The following is a 23567-nucleotide window of genomic DNA, read 5'->3' as shown; positions in this document are numbered from 1 at the left end:
ACGCCTCCTACTGGCAAAGACAGAGCTAGGATCAGTCATACAAACACCAAGAGATTTAACATACGTGCCCCATTCTCATACACCCATTTGAAAACAGTATAAATGTCAATATATTTAACTTAATGTAAAATGTATTTAAAATATATCTACATACATTTGCATCTTTGCTGAAATGCATGTAATGCATTAACAGGGTGAAACAAATGGTTCCTAATTCGGCATATGACATAGTTTGTCCCTTCAGAGGATACTTACAGTGCCTTGTGAAAGTATTCGGCCCCCTTGAACTTTGCGACCTTTTGCCACATTTCAGGCTTCAAACATAAAGATATAAAACTGTATTTTTTTGTGAAGAATCAACAACAAGTGGGACATAATCATGAAGTGGAACGACATTTATTGGATATTTCAAACTTTTTTAACAAATCAAAAACTGAAAAATTGGGCGTGCAAAATTATTCAGCCCCTTTACTTTCAGTGCAGCAAACTCTCTCCAGAAGTTCAGTGAGGATCTCTGAATGATCCAATGTTGACCTAAATGACTAATGATGATAAATACAATCCACCTGTGTGTAATCAAGTCTCCGTATAAATGCACCTTCACTGTGATAGTCTCAGAGGTCCGTTAAAAGCGCAGAGAGCATCATGAAGAACAAGGAACACACCAGGCAGGTCCGAGATACTGTTGTGAAGAAGTTTAAAGCCGGATTTGGATACAAAAAGATTTCCCAAGCTTTAAACATCCCAAGGAGCACTGTGCTAGCGATAATATTGAAATGGAAGGAGTATCAGACCACTGCAAATCTACCAAGACCTGGCCGTCCCTCTAAACTTTCAGTTCATACAAGGAGAAGACTGATCAGAGATGCAGCCAAGAGGCCCATGATCACTCTGGATGAACTGCAGAGATCTACAGCTGAGGTGGGAGACTCTGTCCATAGGACAACAATCCGTCGTATATTGCACAAATCTGGCCTTTATGGAAGAGTGGCAAGAAGAAAGCCATTTCTTAAAGATATCCATAAAAAGTGTTGTTTAAAGTTTGCCACAAGCCACCAAACATGTGGAAGAAGGTGCTCTGGTCAGATGAAACCAAAATTGAACTTTTTGGCAACAATGCAAAACGTTATGTTTGGCGTAAAAGCAACACAGCCCATCACCCTGAACACACCATCCCCACTGTCAAACATGGTGGTGGCAGCATCATGGTTTGGGCCTGCTTTTCTTCAGCAGGGACAGGGAAGATGGTTAAAATTGATGGGAAGATGGATGGAGCCAAATACAGGACCATTCTGGAAGAAAACCTGATGGAGTCTGCAAAAGACCTGAGACTGGGACGGAGATTTGTCTTCCAACAAGACAATGATCCAAAACATAAAGCAAAATCTACAATGGAATGGTTCAAAAATAAACATATCCAGGTGTTAGAATGGCCAAGTCAAAGTCCAGACCTGAATCCAATCGAGAATCTGTGGAAAGAACTGAAAACTGCTGTTCACAAATGCTCTCCATCCAACCTCACTGAGCTCGAGCTGTTTTGCAAGGAGGAATGGGAAAAAGTTCAGTCTCTCGATGTGCAAAACTGATAGAGACATACCCCAAGCGACTTACAGCTGTAATCGCAGCAAAAGGTGGCGCTACAAAGTATTAACTTAAGGGGGCTGAATAATTTTGCACGCCCAATTTTTCAGTTTTTGATTTGTTAAAAAAGTTTGAAATATCCAATAAATGTCGTTCCACTTCATGATTGTGTCCCACTTGTTGTTGATTCTTCACAAAAAAATACAGTTTTATATCTTTGTTTGAAGCCTGAAATGTGGCAAAAGGTCGCAAAGTTCAAGGGGGCCGAATACTTTCGCAAGGCACTGTAAATGACTCTTTACATGTTGATCAATGGAGATATTTTAACATTCTGTCATAAAGAGCACATGTTTTCAAAAGAATAATAAAAAATCCCATCTCAAGAGGATAAAATACATTAAAAAAATTACTATAGTAAGTGCCTATCTTCAGCTTACGCCTGTATGTAGTCTGTTACCAAAGGGTGGGCTTGTACACTGCCAGTTCTGGAGTCTTAAAGGGAATCTTCACTTTTTCTACTTCATATTCATCCTCTCCAGCACCACCCGAACATCAACATATGTGAAAATGGTGTTTTTCAATGTTTTGCAGTAAAAAAGGAAGAGAAAGAGAAGTGTTTCCAATGACATTATCAACCAATTAGTAGACAATTATTAGGCAATGCCTACTCAAAACTGGTCAAAATCACACAGATGCCATTGGAAACACATCTTTATCTTTACTACAAAACATTGAAAAGTGCCATTTTCACATATATGGTGATGTTGTGGGGTGGTACTAGAGATGATGAATATGAAGTTGAAATATTTAAGTTTTCCTTTAATGATACTTACATACAGTGCATTCGGAAAGTATTCCTACCCCTTGACTTTTTCCACATTTTGTTATGTTACAGCCTTATTTTAAAATGGTTAAAATGTTTTTTTTTTCCCCCTCATCAATCTGCACACAATACATTACAGTTGAAAAGCAAAAACAGGTTTTTAGAAATGTTTGCAAATGTATTAAAAATAAAAACTGAAATATCACATTATCATAAGTATTCAGACCCTTTACTGAGTACGATGTTGAAGCACCTTTGGCAGTGATTACAGCCGCGAGTCTTCTTGGGTATGATGCTACAAGCTTGGCACACCTGTATTTTGGGAGTTTCTCCCATTCTTCACTGCAGATCCTCTCAAGCTCTATGGTCCTGGGCACCTTTTGGTGCCTTTGGCAAACTACAAGCGGGCTGTCATGTGCCTATTAGTGAGGAGTGGCTTCCATCTGGCCACTTTACCATGAAGGAATGATTGATGGAATGCTGCAGAAATGGTTGTCCTTCTGGAAGGTTCTCCCATTTCCACAGAGGAACTCTGGAGCTCTGTCAGAGTTACCATTGGGGTCTTGGTCACCTCCCTGACCAAGGACCTTCTACCCTGATTTCTCAGTTTGGCCGGGGGGCCAGCTCTAGAAAGAGTGTCGGCGGTTCCAAACTTCTTCCATTTCAGAATGATGGAGACCACTGTGTTCTTGGGGACCTACAATGCTACAGAAATGTTTTGGTACCCTTCCCCAGATCTGTGCCTCGACACAATCCTGTCTCAGATCTTTACGGACAATTCCTTCGACCTCATGGCTTGGTTTTTGCTCTGACATGCACTGTCAACTGTGGGACCTTATATAGACAGGTGTGTGCCTTTCCAATTAATGTCCAATAATTTGAATTTACCACAGGTGGACTCCTATCAAGTTGTAGAAACATCTCAAGGACAATCAATGGAAACAGGATGAACGTCTGCTCAATTTTGAGTCTAATAGCAAAGGGTCTGAAAACTAAATATAGTATTTCTGTTTTTAATTTTTAATACCTTTGCAGATTCTAAAAACCTGTTTTTGCTTTGTCGTTATGGGGTACTGTAAGTAGATTTGATTCATTCTTTTTTTCATAATTTTAGAATAAGGATGTAACGTAACAAAATAGCGAAAAGGTCAAGAGGTCTGAATACTTTCCGAATGCAAGTGCAGGTGACAATAAAGAGCTCAATTGTTAAGACAGTAACCAATTCATTACAATATGATTTGGCCAATGTTTCATATTTGCCAAACATTTGAATGGAAACACATATTTCTTACAAATAAAATCAAATGTAATATATTTCACAAGGCATTTCCAAATACATTTCCAAATATATTTAACAAAACACATCAATAAATATAGTCTAAAATACATTGTTTGATGTATGTATGTATTTTATAATGCATTTTGAAATACATTTTCCGATGTATTTAACATATTAAGATATACATTTGACATACATTCAAAAAACATTTTGTAATATATATGTATTTTAAAAACAACACATTACACATTTCCTAAAGAATTTATAAATATATATATTTTAAATGTGTATGGGTGCACACACAACCTGAAAATACAACACACACACACACACACACACACACACACACACACACACACACACACACACACACACACACACACACACACACACACACACACACACACACACCAAACCAAATTTAATTTCAAGCCCATTCCCTGCATCTATGTCCTCAGTGAAGGGAAACTTTCTGATCAGGGGCTCCTGGGGGGAAATAAGTAGACAATACAAACTCATCCCATCCTTGTATATAGTAGGCTGTCAGGCAGGCAGGTTGAAGTTCCTTCCTATAGAGTCCATTTAGTAATGAGCAGCACTGGCTCTTCCGCCATTTCCATTACTTCAGCCTTCAACGGCACGGCTGCCCTTAATGCTCCGATGCGCTCTCGCTATTCGTCTTGGAATCATGGGTAAAAACAAAGCCATTTAAGGCTGAAGGTGTATGTGTGTGTGTGTGTGTGTGTGTGTGTGTGTGTGTGTGTGTGTGTGTGTGTGTGTGTGTAGACGTGGAGGGGATGGGGGGGGGGGGGGGGGGTGAAAGGGCTGTGTCCCAATCTCCCCGAGCAGAATTATTGATTTGTAAGAGCTTGTCAGCCAGGCTCACAAATGTGACCAGGCAATTAGGAGCACTCTGTGCAGGAAAAGGGAGAGATCACCTCGTTCCTCTCCCCAGCTCAGGGAAAATGTCACTCTCCATCAGGCAGCCATTTAAAGGCTGCTACTGCTGCTGAAGCTGCTGCTGCACCAGGAGGAGAGCTAGGCTCCTGTCAGCTTAGGGGGATAGAGTGGCAGAGGCAGAGAGACGCAGGAGCACACACACACTAGGGTTGTTATACTGTATAAGGAGGTAGAAACAAAGAGGAGAGACCGGGGGAGAGACGAAGAGGAGAATAGACAGATAAGCATATACAGAGAGATATAGGGATGCATAGACAGAGACTGAGAGAAGTACAGGAAGAGAGAAAGAGATAAGCAAAGAGGGATAGAGAAAAAAAAAGAGAAACAAGAACCATTGGAGCTAATCCAAGGTCACTTTTGCTGTAGATCAGCTGCAGAACTAGGCACAGGGACAGTATTAGATAGGTTTAGGTAGTGTAAATATGTTGAATTTTATACAGGAAGGAGAAGAGACACATGATGGGTTCTCACAGCTACAGGTGTTTGTTCTGTTGGCTCTCATAATTGGGCAGAGATAGCACCATCATTCCCGTTACAGCCAGCATCGACGGGATAATTGTAGCTGAGAATTCTATTTCAAACTTCATTAAGTTTCAAAGCAGGATTTGTCATTTCTCCCAAGGAGAGAAAAAAACAGAGACAAAAAAACAGAGAGAAGGGGAGAGAACCAAGGAAGGGAGCGAGAAGAAAAACAATTACCCTTATTCCAGAGAGGAGAACATCAATATTTGAACAACCTTTCAGTCCGAAGGAGGAAAAAAGAAGTGATGTATCGTACGTAAACCCTGACATCTTTAATTTCAATAAGAGGGATTCTTTAATAAGCTTAAAGAGTGCTCTTTGTCTAAGAATGTGGCCATGCCTGAAAGGGTTAACCTCTTAGCCCGTTTAATTCCTTTTTAATTTGAAAACTAATTCCAAATCCTAATTGCTTTACCGCCAAAACCGCTGGGGCTGAACATTTCACTGGTGGCAGGCAGGCAGGGAAGGCATGTTGGCCATTTGGTCACACGGGAGAGAGAGCGAGGGAGTTGAGACCACTGTTGGGCTCCATCAACTTCCTAAACATTACTGAGCTTGAGGTTAACACCTGCCTTCCAATTACAGAAGGAGAGAGAGGGACAGTGGAGGACAGAAAAGGGGGCAACATGAGAGAGAGAGATGGACACAAGCACAGATGCAGAGAGATACCATGGCAAGAAATTGAAAGTGATGGAAAGGGAAAGGGACAGAGAATACAGAGGGCAGGCAGGAAATGACACTAAAATGGGTTGGCAAAAGAAAAAGAAGGGAAAAGACAAGAAAAGGAGGCTAAGAGGAAGATAATACCATGCATTTAGAGGGGGCCAGGAAAGTAGAGTACAATAGTGATTTGGGGAGGCAGTAGTAAGTGAATGAGTGAGTGGGGAAGGGCAGGGCAGGGCAGGAGGAGAGGTATAAGGCAGAGGAGGAGATGTGAGATGTGGCAGATAAAAGGGGACACAAAGCATAGCGGTCACACAGAGCTGGCTCTAATGGCACTGCTGGCCCTCCCAGGGCTGTTACCAGAGCACATTGCAGCTCCACCCACCATCATACACAACCCTGGCAAGCCCGGGAGGGGCCAATAAAAACCAGCTACCAGAAAATTACCTCCAAATCTGACCGCATTCACACCTCAATGCATGGGCAGTCAGAACATTTTAACTGCCCAACTGCAATGTCTCTTCACAACGTTCCATGCTGAGGGAATATTAGAGTACAGTACAGTACAGACTTGAGGGAGAAGAAATCTCTTTTATATCTCTGGTGTAAATAAAGTCTCTAAGGAACAAAACATGTTTACGATATCCATGCCGGGTGTGTGTTTGTGAATGTAAAACTTCAGAATTTGTAACAAACCAGAGCACTCACTGGTGTCTGAAGCTACTTTCCATCAGCATCTCTGGGTGACCCTTCCTGCTAAATGCACTCCCAGCTCTGAGACTCAATCTATTTGGTATTAATTGTAACAGAGTGGCTCCTCTGTGAACAATCAGCCAGGCAAATGTGCTCTCCTGCACTCAGCGCAGAATAGCAGTCGGTCACACACTCTTACACTGCCTGAAACATCCCTGAGTTCCTCCATCTCTCCTCTCCTGTGTACAGATGCTGAGGCCTAATTAGCCCCCCAGGCCAAGAGGCAGTGGAAACTCTCAAGTCTTTCTCCGACTGTTAGCAAACTCTTTAGGACTGAAAGAGGCCTCTCTCAGATTACAAATTGAGTGTGTGAGAAAGCACACAGTATATACAGTGGTGGAAAAAGTACCCAATTGTCATACTTGAGTAAAAGTAAAGATACTTTAATAGAAAATGACTCATGTAAAAGTGAGTCACCCAGTAAAATACTACTTGTAAAAGTCTAAAAGCATTTTGTTTCAAATATACTGAAGTATCAATGCAATGTAATTGCTAAATGTATAAATATTTTCAAATTCCTTAATCAGCCTTTCTTAAAGTATGGGTCGTCACGGACTGTTAAAGGCGGGATGCAACGTGTCAGAGTAAATGTATAATTATTTAATTAATTACTGGAATTGATTTAGCCAAGTTCATCTGCGCTCTCTGTTGAGTGTGCTCTCTGTTTCGCAACGGTCTCTGCTCAATTCAGCTACGCGAGTGTGAGAGGGAGATGCCCATGTGCTTTGTGGTTTACCGTATCATTTTTCTGCAGTTTTTTTGAAGATCACTCTGCGACAGACATGATGCAGTGCAACGTTCAGCAGCAGATGATGCTCTGTCAGCCATTGACTTGTCATTCCTACTCACCATCACTCACTGCTGTCATCAAATGGACTCATGCTAGCACAAGTTCTGACTGAACTCAATTGTCATGAAACGCATATACAGCGATTTGTTTCTCTCTCTTTCAAACAAACTTATAAAGAGGAGCACCCACAATATGTTTCATGTGGGGAAGTGCTTAGTAATGAGTCTCTCAAAATGAAGAAATTATTAAAACAACACGTCCTGACCAAACATCCACATGATGGTTCTTTCAGAACAGGGCAGAATGCTTCAGGAAACAATTGTTATTCTTAACTGGAATAAACTGTTTAAAGCAAGATGCTTTTTGAAGGAAACTCACTCACAGTTCTAGGTTATTCATCTACAGCAGGAAATGTTCTCCTGCCTGACTGAGAAAGCAGTAGATGTTCTGATCCAGTTTGGCACCACATACCTATGCATGCCAGGGTTCTCAAGTACAGAAACAGTGTCGATGCTGAGCCTGACCTCAGTGTTACACTGTCAAAAACTGATCCCAGAATAGACATGCTTGTTGAAAACTTCAACCAGCCACACACCTCTCATTAGGATTGTGTGTGTGTGTGTGTGTGTGTGTTTATTCCAGTTCAGAATAAAAAATATGTATTTTAACAGCAACAGTTCCAACCTAGACTTTCTATCAACAATAATTTATACAGTAAGATGTACAGTAGGCCTGATCATTTTTCATATGTACAGTTACTTAGGGTTGCACTATCAAAAAGCCTGTGTGTGTGTTCTGTTATTCATCAGTGTGATGTGATCAATCAGTTTATTCCAGTTCAGAAGGAAAATAATTGATTGTATTTTAACAACAACAGTTCCAACCTAGACAGATATGTAAGAGTGTTTTTAAATGGGGAAAATGAACATGAATATATATTAATATGGATATTTAATGTCATTATTATTTGATTTTGTCTATTTGTTTTAGACATAAGGGCAATGAAATGTACCAATATTTATGTATCGTTGCATATTCTCTTAAGCTTGGGTCCCAGGAAAACACAGAATTTCTCATTTGGTCCCAGGCTGAAAAAGTTTAAGAGCCTTTGCTTTATATAAAGCAAACCAGGTGGAATCATTTTCTTGTTTTTTAATTTTATGGAAAGCCAGTGGCACACTCCAACAATCAAGACATCATTTACAAAAGAAGCATGTGTTTAGTGAGTCCGCCAGATCAGAGGCTGTAGGGATGACCAGGGATGTTCTCTTGATAAGTGTGTGAATTGGAACATTTTCCTGTCCTGCCAAAATGTAATGAGAGCTTTTGAGTGGCAGGTGAAATGTATGGAGTAAAAAGTACATACTTGTCTTTAGGAATGTAGTGATGTAAAAGTAGTCAAAAATATGATTAGTAAAGTAAAGTAATACTTTCAAGTACTTTTACTTAAATACTTTACACCTCTTCTCATTTCAGAGTGTCTCAAGTTTCAACAAGATTGAGAACTCTTTTTCCATCACTGACTATAGCATTTTGGTGTTTTTCCACTAAATTGGTCTGATCTCCTATGCATGAGGAGAACGTGGTGGTGGTGTTGAGTTTTTGTCCCCCATAGACAAGGGTTCACCAATGTCAGTGTAACTTATCAATTTACAATAACCATCCAATAACTTGTAGAGCTCATGCGGTAAGTGCTAAGCAAACTCGTCGAAGACCCTGGTGATGACACATGAATGAACACACACCACTGATCATTTTCCCCTGTCTGAATCACAATAACAATTGGATTAGTTCTAATTGGATTACTAATTATGTAGTGTAATTGCCTAATTACTTACATGTAAGACTGATCAAATCCAATGACATGCTTGTTTCTGTGTCTCCCGATGGGTGTGCGTCTGTGTTGGCGAGCGTGCCATTGTAAACCCACTTTCACTGATGGATTGATTTGACACAGAAAGTTGCATCTGGCGACAGCGATAAGGGCAACTCCCCGCAGGTCTGTCTCTTTTAATGGTTTTATATAGCAGCCATAGTAGATGGAGGATCAGCTGTAATGCTTCAGAGGCATTTTGATATTAAGAGTCTTCTAGTCTTATAGACATGTCTCTTTTAGAGCTGAACACATCCCATCCCCCTTTACAGTTAGAAAAATATTCTGTCTGATGGAACCAAAAGACTTATGGGAGGACCATTCTCATTACCAGCCTAAAGTTTAAAGTTTAAGTCATTAGTTGGATAACATAGTGCTGAACTTCTTTATGTTTTAAATGTTCCAGAAAAGTATAACCATCCCACAGAACATACACCAGTTATGAAAAACGGCCCAACTCTCATTTTCTTATTTAGACAATTAGGCAACCATAACTCAGCGGCATGACTCTCTAACTTAAAACAAATCCTTGCATGCAAGAAGGAAATAGATACAGGGAGAGAGAAAATCTCTCTGGTCTATGTAAAAATACTTGTCAGTGTTAACTCCAGCATACAATAGAGGGACATAGTGTTTGTATTCCACAAAACAGACTACTAGATATATACAGTACCAGTCAAAAACTTGTAACCATCTACTCATATATTTATTTATTTTTAAAAAAAAATTACATTGTAGAATAATAGTGAAGACATCAAAACTATGAAATAACACATGGAATCATTAATTAAGCAAAGCAAAGAAAAATATATTATATATGTGAGATTCTTCAAAGTAGACACCCTTTGCCTTGACAGCTTTGCACACCTTTAGCATTATGTCAACCAGCTTCACCTGGAATACTTTTCCAAAAGTCTTGAAGGAGTTCCCACATATGTTGAGCACTTGTTGGCTGCTTTCCCATCACTCTGCGGTCCAACTCATCCCAAAGCATCTCAATTGGGTTGAGGTCAGGTGATTGTGGAGGCCAGGTCATCTGATGCACAACTCCATCACTCTCCTTCTTGGTCAAATAACCCTTACACAACCTGGAGGTGGGTTTTAGGTCATTGTCCTGTTGAAAAACAAATGTCTCACTAAGCGCAAACCAGATGGGATGGCGTATCGCTGTAGAATGCTGTGGTAGCCATGCTGGTTAAGTGTGCCTTGAATTCTAAATAAATCACAGACATTGTCACCAGCAAAGCAGCCCAACACCATCACACATTCTCCACCATGCTTCACGGTGGGAACTACACATGTGGAGATCATCCGTTCACCTACTCTGCGTCTCACAAAGACACGGTGGTTGGAACCAAAAACCTCAAATTTGGACTCATCAGAACAAGGGACAGATTTCCACCAGCCTAATGTCCATTGCTCGTGTTTCTTGACCCAAGCAAGTCTCTTCTTCTTATTGGTGTCCTTTAGTAGTGGTTTCTTTGAAGCAATTCGACCATGAAGGCCTGATTCACGCAGTCTCCTCTGAACAGTTGATGTTGAGATGTGTCTATTACTTCAACACCGTGAATAATGTATTTGGGCTGCAATCTGAGGTGCAGTTAACTCTAATGAATGTATCCTCTACAGTAGAGGTAACTCTGGGTATTCCTTTCCTGTGGCGGTCCTCATGAGAGCCAGTTTCATCATAGTGCTTGATGGTTTTGCGTCTGCACTTGAACTTTCAAAGTTCTTGAAATCTTCTGGATTGAGTGACCTTCATGTCTTAAAGTAATGTTGTACTGTTGTTTATCTTTGCTTATTTGAGCTGTTCTTGACATATTATGGACTTGGTCTTTTACAATAGAAATGAAGAATATACATATATATAGAGAGACGAGAGAGCGAGAGAGAGAATAATAAGCTAATTAGTTGTGACCTACATTTTTTTAAATACAAATTGACAGTGTTGTAACCCCAACACACTCTGTCGTTGTTTTTACAAGAGAGTCGCAGTCAGTTGAAAATACAGACATTTTTAAAACGTTTGGTTCTCCTCGCTAATTAGCAGGTCTAGAACAGAGAATAGACCCACGCTCCACCGAGGAGAGACTATTGCAATGTGTGTGTTGCATGTGTGTGTACTTTTTCTTTCTCTCTCTCGGTCTCTCACCTGCGTTGTTTATAAATTCTCCTGTCATTAAACTTGGCAGTGGAACATTGCCTGAACACAACATAGATAAACATCTGGTGTCTGAACACAATGTAGATTAACATCTGGCCTTCATCTCTGACTGGTAAAATAAGTGTTCCTCCAATCATGACATGGTCTTCTTTCTACCTTTAAAATCATCATGCCTCCGTTCATATACTTGAAATACTTGAAGAAAAAAGACACTATTTACTGTCCTAGATTATGTACCTGGCTTTGAGCCTTCAGCCACAGAGCCATTGTAGACCTGGTTCTGGAACTCTGGCCGGTTGTCATTCATGTCGATGACGTAGATGTATAGGTCTATGGGGCTTTCCACCTTGTTCCCATTCATGTCCACAGCATGGGCCCGCAGCTGCAAACAACAAAACAAAAAAAACACATGAGGATTGTATAAATCCTGTAAATGCAACAGTAACTTTGATGATAACTAAAGAAGCACAGATCGACATAAAACATCGAAGGAGACATTGACATAAACATAACAGGACACATTGTATACACAGGCTGGACTTCATCCTGTAACTGCAATGGTAACTTTGAGGCTAATTAATGCAGTACTGATTGACATGAACCATCAAAAGAGACATATTGACAAACATAACAGCAATTAATCATTTGACTGCAATTAATCCTGTCATTTCAGATCTCTTCCACAAGTGTGTCTAATGTAATTGCATACTAGAGTGTCACGGAAAATCCACTAACGCCGACCATTGAAATCCGGCCATGCACAGCTTAGTTTCAAAACAACCTTGATTCTGACTGTTGGTTGTGAGAGGTATGTTTATTGGAAGCTCCACAATTGAAGCAATAATTCCAGTCTTTTATTTGGCACGACAGAGAGAGCCCGTTGGAGTGCCTGTGTTGATAATTGCCAATAAGAAAAAGAGATTCTAACATGTTGTGTTCAAACACAGCCCAGCTAACGTATAATGTTCTGAGAACCATATGTGTCTTAGAGCTTGGTGAGAGACTGGTTGTCCTATGGTTATTTTGCATACAACCTACCGACAACATTTTGGGAATGATTCTTCAGGTGGAATTTCAGTACTTTCAGCATAACGTTTTTTTTGCAGGTTTCTTCATAGTCCTTTTTAAAGTCCTGTTCTCAGAACATTCAGAACACTTTCCAAAAAACCACAATAAATCATTAGTAATGTTCAAAGAAGGATCGGACCCTTTTTTTCAGTTTTCGCCTAAAATTACATACCCAAATCTAACTGCCTGTAGCTCAGGACCTGAAGCAAGGATATGCATATTCTTGATACCATTTGAAAGGAAACACTTTGAAGTTTGTGCAAATGTGAAATTAATGTTGGAGAATATAACACATTAGATCTGGAAAAAGATAATACATAGAAAAAACATGCATTTTTATTATTATTTTATTTTTTCATCATATTTGAAATGCAAGAGAAAGGGCACAATGTATTATTCCAGTTTAGGCACAATTTATATTTTGGCCACTAGATGGAAGAAGTGTATGTGCAAAGTATTGCACTGATGCAATGAACAATTGCATTTCAGTTCAAAATGTCATATCAAGTCTGCACAAATGTGCCTAATTGGTTTATTAATACATTTTCAAGTTCATAACTGTGCACTCTCCTCAAACAATAGCATGGTATTCTTTCACTGTAACATTTACTGTAATTTGGACAGTGCAGTTAGATTAACAAGAATTTAAGCTTTCTTCCCATATCAGATATGTTTTTGTCCTGGGAAATTCTCTTGTTACTTACAACCTCATGCTAATCACATTAACGCACGTTAGCTCAACCGTCCCGTGGTGGGGACACCGATCCTGTAAACATATACAATCCATTCTGAGCATGAAAAAAACTCTCTCTATCCTCTGTCTTGTTAAGTGTCTTCAGGTGTTTTGGCCATGCCCACTAATTGGCCACACCTGATCTTAATGTGTGCTTGTTTCCTTTCAAATGGAGTCTGATTGAATAGCCAAAAATAAACTGCTTTGTATGAATAAAAAACAACAACATGGCATGCTATTTCCGTCATGGTGGCACAGTGGACTAATTCCATGGATAGAAAACAGCAGAGCATAGTTTTGAATCTCACTGACGCCATGCCACAATGAAAGATACATGTGTTTGCATGATTAATGCCGAAGCAAATGAATTCATGTTTGTCCTATCTGTGCTTGGAGTTTAAAACAATTAGCCTAAGATTGCAGTGTTATTGAAAGTCTTATTGAAACATGTTCTCAAATAACCTAGAATTTAAATTCTCAGAATGCAAAAGAAAACTCCCAGGGAACTTTTCAGGGAACCATAGTAAAACATTCTCAGAACCTCCCTGCAACCTAAAAATGTACGTTCCCAGAAGAGGCAAAATGTTCACGTACGTCCTCAGAATGTTTTTTTTTTTTACAGTTAGGAAACTTATGGCTTCGTTCCCAGAACCAATGGGAAACCAAAAACATGCTCAGCTCACATGCCAACAGAGATGGTTGCCTCGCTTCCCTTTTTTAGGAAACTATGCAGTATTTTGTTTTTTTTAATGTATTATTTCTTACACTGTTACCCCAGGAAATCTTAAGTCTAATTACATACTGTCTGGAAGAACTATTGGATATAAGAGCAACGTCAACTTACCAACATTACGACCAGGAATACTACTTTCCCGAAGCGGATCCTCTGTTTGGACCACCACCCAGGACAATGGATTGGATCCCAGTAGGTGACCCAAAACAACGGCGCCGCAGAAGGGGCAGACGGAGCGGTTTTCTGGTCAGGCTCCGTAGATGGGAACATCGCTCACTGCTCCCAAGTATACTACTCGCCAATGTCCAGTCTCTTGACAACAAGGTAGATGAAATTCGAGCAAGGGCTGTCTTCCAGAGAGACATCAGAGATTGTAACATTCTCTGTTTCACGGAAACATGGCTCACTCGGGATACGTTATCAGAGTCTGTACAGCCACCCGGTTTCTTTCACGCATCGCGCCGACAGAAACAAACATCTCTCTGGTAAGAAGAAGGGCAGGGGTATATGCCTTATGATTAACGAGTCGTGGTGTGATCATAACAATATACAGGAACAAGAGTCCTTTTGTTCACCTGACCTAGGATTCCTTAGAATCAAATGCCGACCGCATTATCTACCAAGAGAATTCTCTTCGATTATAATCACAGCCGTGAATATCCCCTCCCCCAAGCAGACACCTCGACGGCCCTGAAAGAACTTCATTAGACTCTATGTGTCACGTTCTGACCTCTGTTCCTTTGTTTTGTCTTTGTTTTAGTATGGTCAGGGTGTGAGTTGGGGTGGGTGGTCTATGTTTGTTTTTCTATGTTGGTTTTTGAGTTTGGCCTGGTATGGTTCTCAATCAGAGGCAGGTGTCATTAGTTGTCTCTGATTGAGAATCATACTTAGGTAGCCTTTTTCCACCTGTGTTTCGTGGGTGTTTATTTTCTGTTTTGTGGTTCATCACTAGACTGTTTCGTTTGTTAGTTCTTCCTAGTTGTTATTTTGTTTAGTGTTCAGTTTTCATTATATTAAAAATCATGAACACTTATCACGCTGCACCTTGGTCCTCACCTTCTTCCACCGACGATGGCCGTTACAGAAACACCCACCACCAAAGGACCAAGCAGCGTGGTAACAGGCAGCAGCAGCAGCAGCGATCGCAGGACTCCTGGACATGGGAGGAGATTCTGGATGGCAAGGGACCCTGGGCACAGGCTGGAGAATATCGCCGCCCAAGGCTGAGCTGGAGGCAGCGGTATGTGGAGGCAGCACGGCAACGTGGGTGGAAGCCCGAGAGGCAGCCCCAAAACTTTATTGGGGGGTGGCACACGGGGAATGTGGCTAAGTCAGGTAGGAGACCTGAGCCAACTCCCCGTGCTTACCGTGGAGAGAGAGGGACCGGGCAGGCACAGTGTTATGCCGTGAGGCGCACGGTGTCCCAGTGCGTATGCATAGCTCGGTGCGGTACATTGCAACGCCTCGTATCGGCCCGGGCTATAGTGGGCATCGAGCAGGTGCCATGAAGCCGGCTCAGCGCATCTGGTCTCCAGTGAGTCTCCTTGGGCCAGTGTACATGGCACCAGCCCTATGCATGGTGTCCCCGGTTCGCCAGCACAGCCCAGTGCGGGCTATTCCACCTCGCCGCACTGGCCTGGCTATGGGCAGCATTCAGCCAGGTAGGGTTGGGCAGGCTCGGTGCTCGAGACCTCCAGTGCACCTTCACGGTCTGGTCTATCCGGTGCCGACTCCACGCACCAGACCTTTGGTGGCATCCCCCTGCACCAGGCTGTCTCTCCGTCTCCTTCCTACAGGTGCTCCCGCCTGTCCAGTGCTGTCAGAGTCTTCCTCCTGTCCAGCGCTGTCAGAGTCTCCCGTCTGTCCTGAGCTGCCAGAGTCTCCCGTCTGTCCTGAGCTGCCAGAGTCGCCCGTCTGTCCTGAGCTGCCAGAGTCGCCCGTCTGTCCTGAGCTGCCAGAGTCGCCCGTCTGTCCTGAGCTGCCAGAGTCGCGCGTCTGTCCTGAGCTGCCAGAGTCGCCCGTCTGTCCTGAGCTGCCAGAGTCACCCGCCAATCAGGAACTGCCAGAGCCGCCAGTCAGCCAGGAGCTGCCAGAGCCGCCAGTCAGCAAGGAGCTGCCAGAGCCATCAGTCAGCCAGGAGCTGCCAGAGCCGTTAGTCAGCCAGGAGCTGCCAGAGCTGTCAGTCAGCCAGGAGCTGGCAGAGCCGTCCGTCACGCCGGCGCTGCCAGAATCGCCCTTCACTCTGGAGCTGCCGGAGTCTCCCGTCCGTCCAGTGCTGCCGAAATCTCCCGTCCATTCGGGACCCGGGGCTAGGGTCCCTAGTCCGAGGTCGGCGGCAAGGGTCGTCATTTTTAAGAAGCCAAGGAGGCGGAGAAAGAGGCGAAGAAAAACTATGGTGAAATGGGGTCCACATCCCGCGCCAGAGCCGGCACCGCGGACAGACGCCCACCCAGACCCTCCCATTCAGTTTCAGGTTTTGCGGCCGGAGTCCGCACCTTTGGGGGGGGTGGAGTACTGTCACGTTCTGACCTTAGTTCCTTTGTTTTGTCTTTGTTTTAGTATGGTCAGGGCGTGAGTTGGGGTGGGTAGTCTATGTTTGTTTTTCTATGTTGGTTTTTGAGTTTGGCCTGGTATGGTTCTCAATCAGAGTCGTTAGTTGTCTCTGATTGAGAATCATACTTAGGTAGCCTTATTTTCTGTTTTGGGGTTCATCACTAGACAGGACTCTTTCGTTTGTTCGTTCTTCCTAGTTGTTATTTTGTTTAGTGTTCAGTTTTGATTATATTAAAAATCATGAACTCTTACCACGCTGCACCTTGGTCCTCACCTTATTCCACCGACGACGGCCGTTACACTATGTAATCTGGAAACCACATATCCTGAGGCTGCATTTATTGTAGCTGAGGATTTTAACAAAGCTAATCTGAAAACAAGGCTACCTAAATTTTATCAGCATATCGAATGTGTGACCGGGCTGGCAGCATTCTGGATCATTGCTACTCTAACTTCCACAACCCATACAAAGCCCTCCCTCGACCCTCCTTTCGGCGAATCTGACCACGACTCTATTTTGTTGCTCCCAGCTTATAGACAGAAACTAAAACAGGAAATGCTCATGCTCAGGTCTGTTCAACACTGGTCAGACCAACCTGATTCCAAGCATCAAGATTGCTTTGATCACGTGGACTGGGATATGTTCCGGATAGCCTCAGACAACAGCATTGATGTATACGCTGATTCTGTGAGCAAGTTTATTAGCAAGTGCATCAGTGATATTGTACCCACGGTGACTATTAAAACCTTACCCAACCGGAAACCGTGGATTGATGGCAGCAAACTGAAAGCGCGAACCACTGCTTTTAATCATGGCAAGGTAACCGGAAACATGACGAAAACAAACAGTGTAGCTATTCCCTCCACAATGCAATTAAAAGCTAAGCATCAGTATAGAGACAAAGTAGAGTCGCAATTCAACGGCTCAGACACAAGACGTACAGTTGAAGTCAGAAGTTTACATACACCTTAGCCAAATAAATTTAAACTCAGTTTCTCACAATTCTAGACATTTAATCCTGGTAAAAACTTCCCTGTCTTAGGTCAGTTAGGATCACCACTTTATTTTAGGAATGTGAAATGTCAGAATAATAGAGAGAATGATTTATTTCATCTTTTATTTCTTTCATCAAATACCCAGTGGGTCAGATGTTTACATACACTCAATTAGTATTTGGTAGCATTGCCTTTAAATTGTTTTACTTGGGTCAAATGTTTTGGAAAGCCTTCCACAAGCTTCCCACAATAAGTTGGGTGAACTTTGGCCCATTCCTCCTGACAGAGCTGGAGAAACTGAGTCAGGTTTGAAGGCCTCCTTGCTCGCACACACTTTTTCAGTTCTGCCCACAAATGTTCTATGGGATTGAGGTCCGGGCTTTGTGATGGCCACTCCAATACCTTGACATTGCTGTCCTTAAGCCTTTTTGTCACAACTTTGGAAGTATTCTTGGGGTCATTGTCCATTTGGAAGACCCATTTGCGAACAAGCTTTAACTTCTTCGAGGGGGCGCTCTTTTAATTTTTGGATGAAAAACGTTCCCGTTTTAAACAAGATATTTTGTCACGAAAAGATGCTCGACTATGCATATAATTGACAGCTTTGGAAAGAAAACACACATTTCCAAAACTGCAAAGATATTGTCTGTGAGTGCCACAGAACTGATGTTACAGAAAAAACCCAGATAAAAATACAATCAGGAAGTGCCGCATTTTTTAAAACCGCCTCATGGCAATGACTCCTTATATGGCTGTGGAGGAGCTAGGAGTCAGCTTACCTTTTCCACGTTTCCCCCAAGGTGTCTGCAGCATTGTGACGTATTTGTAGGCATATCATTGGAAGATTGACCCTAAGAGACTACATTTACCAGGTGGTCGCTTGGTGTCCTCCGTTGCAATTATTGCGTAATCTCCAGCTGCAAGTACTTTTCCGTTTGCTACTGAGGAGAAACCCAACTGCCACGAAGGATTTATCATTGAATATATATGTGAAAAACACCTTGAGGATGATTCGAAACAATGTTTGCCATGTTTCTGTCGATATTATGGAGTTAATTTGGAAAAAAAGTTTGGCTTTGTAGTGAATTAATTTTCTTCTTTTTTTCTTAGCCAAAAGTGATGAACAAAACGGAGCAATTTCTCCTACACAAATAATATTTTTGGAAAAAATGAACATTTGCTATCTAACTGAGAGTCTCCTCATTGAAAACATCCGATGTTCTTCAAAGGTAAATGATTTTATTTGAATGCTTTTCTTGTTTTTGTGAAAATGTTGCCTGCTGAATGCTAGGCTTAATGCTATGCTAGGCTATCAATACTCTTACACAAATGCTTGTGTAGCTTTGGTTGAAAAGCATATTTAGAAAATCTGAGATGACAGTGTTGTTAACAAAAGGCTAAGCTTGTGTTTCAATATATTTATTTAATTTCATTTGCGATTTTCATGAATAGAAAAAGTAGCGTTATGCTAATGCGTTATAGTTTAAGTATTTTTTTATCGATTTCTCAGCCAAGTAGGATGAACAAACGTGACGTTTTTCGCCTACAAAAATATTATTTTTGGAAAAAATGAACATTTGCTATCTAACTGGGAGTCTCCTGAGTGAAAGCATCTGAAGTTCTTCAAAGGTAAAATGATTTAATTTGGTTGCTTTTCTTATTTTTGTGAAAATGTTGCCTGCTGCCAGCACAGCCTAGCATAGCATTATGCCATGCTAAACTTACACAAATGCTTGTCTAGCGTTGGCTGTAACGCATATTTTGAAAGTCTGAGATGACAGTGTTGTTAACAAAAGGCTAAGCTTGTGTTTGAATATATTTATTTCATTTCATTTGCGTTTTTCATGAATAGGAAACGTTGCGTTATGGTAATGTGCTTGAGGCTATGATTACGCTCCCGGATACGGGATTGCTCGTCGCTAGAGATTAACGTTCTCACTGATGTCTTGAGATGTTGCTTCAATATATCCACATAATTTCATGGCTCATGATGCCATCTATTATGTGAGGTGCACCAGTCCATCCTGCAGCAAAGCACCCCCAGAACATGATGCTGCCACCCCCGTGATTCATGGTTGGGATGGTGTTCTTCGGCTTGCAAGCCTCCAACTTTTTCCTCCAAACATAACGAAACAGTTCTATTTTTGTTTCATCAGACCAGAGGACATTTGTCCCCATGTGCAGTTGCAAACCATAGTCTGGCTTTTTTTGTGGTGGTTTTGGAGCTGTGGCTTCTTCCTTGCTGAGCGGCCTTTCAGGTTATGTCGATATAGGACTTGTTTTTCTGTGGATATAGATATTTTTGTGCCTGTTTCCTCCAGCATCTTCACAAGGTCCGTTGCTGTTGTTCTGGGTTTGATTTGCACTTTTCACACCAAAGTACATTCATCTCTAGGAGACAGAAAGTGTCTCCTTCCTGAGCGGTATGATGGCTGCGTGGTCCCATGGTGTTTATACTTGCATACTATTGTTTGTACAGATGAACGTGGTACCTTCAGGAGTTTGGAAATTGCTCCCAAGGATGAAACAGACTTGTGGAGGTCTACAATTTTTTTTCTGAGGTCTTGGCTGATTTCTTTTGATTTTCCCATGATGTCAAGCAGAGATGCACTGGGTTTGAAGTTAGGCCTTGAAATACATCCACGGGTACACCTCCAAATAACTCAAATGATGTCAATTAGCCTATCAGAAGCTTCTTGAGCCATGACAACATTTCTGGAATTTTCCAAGCTTTCAAGGCACAGTCAACTTAGCATATGTCAAATTCTGACCCACTGGAATTGTGATACAGTGAATTATAAGTGAAATAATCTGTCTGTAAACAATTGTTGGAAAAATGACTGGTGTCATGCACGAAGTAGATGTCCTAGCCGACTTACCAAAATTATAGTTTGTTAACAATACATTTGTGGAGTGGTTAAAAATGAGTTTTAATGACTCCAACCTAAGTGTATGTAAACTTCCGACTTCAACTGTATGTGGCAGGGTCTACAGTCAATCACGGATTACAAAATGAAAACCATTCCCGTTGCTAACACCGACGTCTTTCTCCCAGACAAACTAAACAACTTCTTTGCTCGCTTTGAGTGCCACTGACACGGCCCACTACCAAAACCTGCGGGCTCTCCTTCACCGCAGCCAATGTGAGTAAAACATTTAAAAGTGTTAATCCTCGCAAGGCTGCCGGCATAGACGGCATCCCTAGCCGCGTCCTCAGAGCATGCGCAGACCAGCTGGCTGGTGTGTTTACGGACATATTCAATCAGTCCCTATCCCAGTCTGCTCTTCTCAAATGCTTCAAGAGGGCCACCATTGTTCCTGTTCCCAAGAAAGCTAAGGTAACTGAGCTAAACAACTATCGCCCCGTAGCACTCACTTCTGTCATCATGAAGTGATTTGAGAGACTAGTCAAGGATAATATCACCTCCACCCTACCTGACACCCTATACCCACTCCAAATTTCTTACCGCCCCAATAGGCCCACAGACAACGCAATCACAATCGCAATCACACTGTACACTGCCCTATCCAATCTGGGCAAGAGGAATACCTATGTAAGAATGCTGTTCATCGATTACAGCTCAGCATTTAACACCATAGTACCCTCCAAACTCCAAACTCATTAGGGTCTCGACCTGGACTTTCTGACGGACCGGCCCCAGGTGGTGAAGGTAGGAAACAACATCTCCACCCTGCTGATCCTCAACACTGGGGCCCCACAAGGGTGCATTCTCAGCCCTCTCCTGTACTCCCTGTTCACCCATGACTGTGTGGCCATGCACGCCTCCAACTCAATCATCAAGTTTGCAGACGACACCACAGTGGTAGGCTTGATGACCAACAATAACGAGACGGCCTACAGGGAGGAGGTGAGCGCCCTCAGAGTGTGGTGTCAGGAAAATAACCTCACACTCAACGTCAACAAAACAAAGGAGATGATTGTGGACTTCAGGAAACAGCAGATGGAGCACCCCCATATCCACATCGACGGGACAGTAGTGGAGAAGGTGGAAAGTTTTAAGTTCCTCTGCATACACATCACGTACAAACTGAAATGGCCCACCCACCCACACAGACAGCGTGGTGAAGGCGGCGCAACAGCGCCTCTAAAATATAACTTGTTTCTATTTTTTATGCTTGATGCGCTGCAAGTCCCACCTCTCCCGTCTCCTCATTGGTTTTTAAGAGCTGAAACTGAAACTGAACTGACTGAAAGATTAAAGGTCCACACTCAAGTCCAGTTGGAGGTGGTAATGCACCTTAAAGTTGGTTACCAACCGTCATATAAAGTCAGAAGGAGACTGAAGGAGGAGAAATTACTAGAAACTAACTAAATTGGCCCTTTTATATGGGAATGAATTGTTGAAGTAGAGGTCCTTGTACATTTCAGGTAAAATAACAACCCAATGTTTATATCCCAGGACAAATTAGCTAGCAACAGCAAGCTAGCTAAATGGCCGTGATTGTTTCATGCATTTCGACCTGTCCCCAAATAAATAAAGTTGGTTCAGACTTCGTTTTGATATTTCAACATGCGTGTCCTGATCTCATCTGGTGTGGGTGGACAAAATTTACCTGCGCGTGATGCCGCACGAGGCCACACGCACGTGCCCGGTCTAGTCAACATGTGAGAGGAAGGAGTGACAACCCCATGTCTGAATACCCATGTTGACTAATGATGTCTCACAGCTCTAGACACCATTATATTTGAAAGGCAAAGAACACCATCATTGTCTCTCCAAATAGCTCTTTAAAAAATAAAGTCGTGAAAATCCAGATCGAGATGGAGAGACTTGTGTTGGAGGTTGTCTTTCTCATACACCTTCACAGTCATGTGGGCAGTGGACCCTTTTATTACAGCAAGTACAACATTGACAAACATAATATCTTTACTATTCACAGAAAGAGGCAATGTTCTTTAGAACGGCGCCAGAGGGCTGAATGGTAAAGAGGAGCCTCAAGCTACAGCATCGACACCTGCCTTCTTCAAAAAATGATTAATCTTGCTTTGTGTCTGTTTCGCATGATGTGGAAACACACACACTGACAGATTTCACATTGACTGACTTCTGCTCTCACACACACGTGAGCACATAAATACACACACACACACAAACACAGGCACACACACACACACAAACACAGTGTAAACACGTCCAAACGCTGTTGTTTCAGCCACTTAATATTCCCCCAGACGATGAGTTTCACTAGGCCAGAGCACAACAAACAAACAAAGAGAGAAACACCAACAAAAAAACAAGCCCAATCTGTTTCCTCAGCTGTGGACTCTGCATGGTGTGTGGTGTAAGGGGATGGGGGATGACGGAGCCAATGGACATTTGATCTGAGAGCCTGGAGGAGTGTGTGAGGAGTATGTAAGCAGTGTGTGTGGACTGCTAATGTGTGATTTTGGGCCGTCATTAGCATGCTGGTGGGCGGGCCTGAGAAACGCATCGCCAACCACCAGCACCACCACAGCAACCACTGATGGGGTCTGTCCAATTCCCCCCAGGCACACCTGTCAACATCTTCATCAAAACACACAAATGCACACACACACACGCACACACAATTCTCTTGGCTGGCTCCCAGCTGCTCTCTCCCTACAGCTGTATGTGGAGAAAAACAAAACTACACCCACATGCTAACCTCAGAGTTCCGCTTCCTCTGATGGAAGCCTGTCAAAAACACCAGTCATGTCTTTCGTATCAAAGAGCAGACCAGAACATATGTGACCCATTCCAGGAAGCTAGGCGTATGTCGCACATCACTACTTAAATCCTCTTTGGGATAGTGGGTAGCATTTCCACTTTTGGATAAATAGCGTGTCCAATTTCAACTTCCTGCTACTCATGCCAAAAATATAAGATATGCATATTATTAGTAGATTTGGATAGAAAACACTCTGAAGTTTCTAAAACTGTTTGAATCATGTCTGTGAGTATAACATAACTTATGTAGCAGGCAAAACCACCGAGGACTAACCATTCAGATTTTTTTTTGAGGTCACTGTCTAAACAAACAAAATTTCTAAGGCACTTATTTGCAGTTCCTACCGCTTCCACTGGATGTCACC

The 23567-nt window shown here is 42.2% G+C and overlaps 1 protein-coding gene across 2 annotated transcripts in view; it reads right to left on the bottom strand.

The window, feature by feature from the left end:
* Positions 1-23567, bottom strand: part of LOC109908223 (cadherin-4) — a 327390-nt gene that overhangs the window by 31553 nt on the left and 272270 nt on the right. For both annotated transcript variants that reach the window (XM_031801612.1, XM_031801646.1), the window contains exon 7: positions 11646-11790. In XM_031801612.1, the coding sequence (XP_031657472.1) occupies positions 11646-11790 (145 nt within the window). The remainder of the gene's footprint in view (positions 1-11645; positions 11791-23567) is intronic.

Source organism: Oncorhynchus kisutch, linkage group LG1, assembly GCF_002021735.2.
Source record: "Oncorhynchus kisutch isolate 150728-3 linkage group LG1, Okis_V2, whole genome shotgun sequence".
In the NCBI taxonomy this organism is placed as follows: Eukaryota; Metazoa; Chordata; class Actinopteri; order Salmoniformes; family Salmonidae; genus Oncorhynchus; species Oncorhynchus kisutch.
This window is presented reverse-complemented; position numbering and strand designations above follow the sequence as displayed.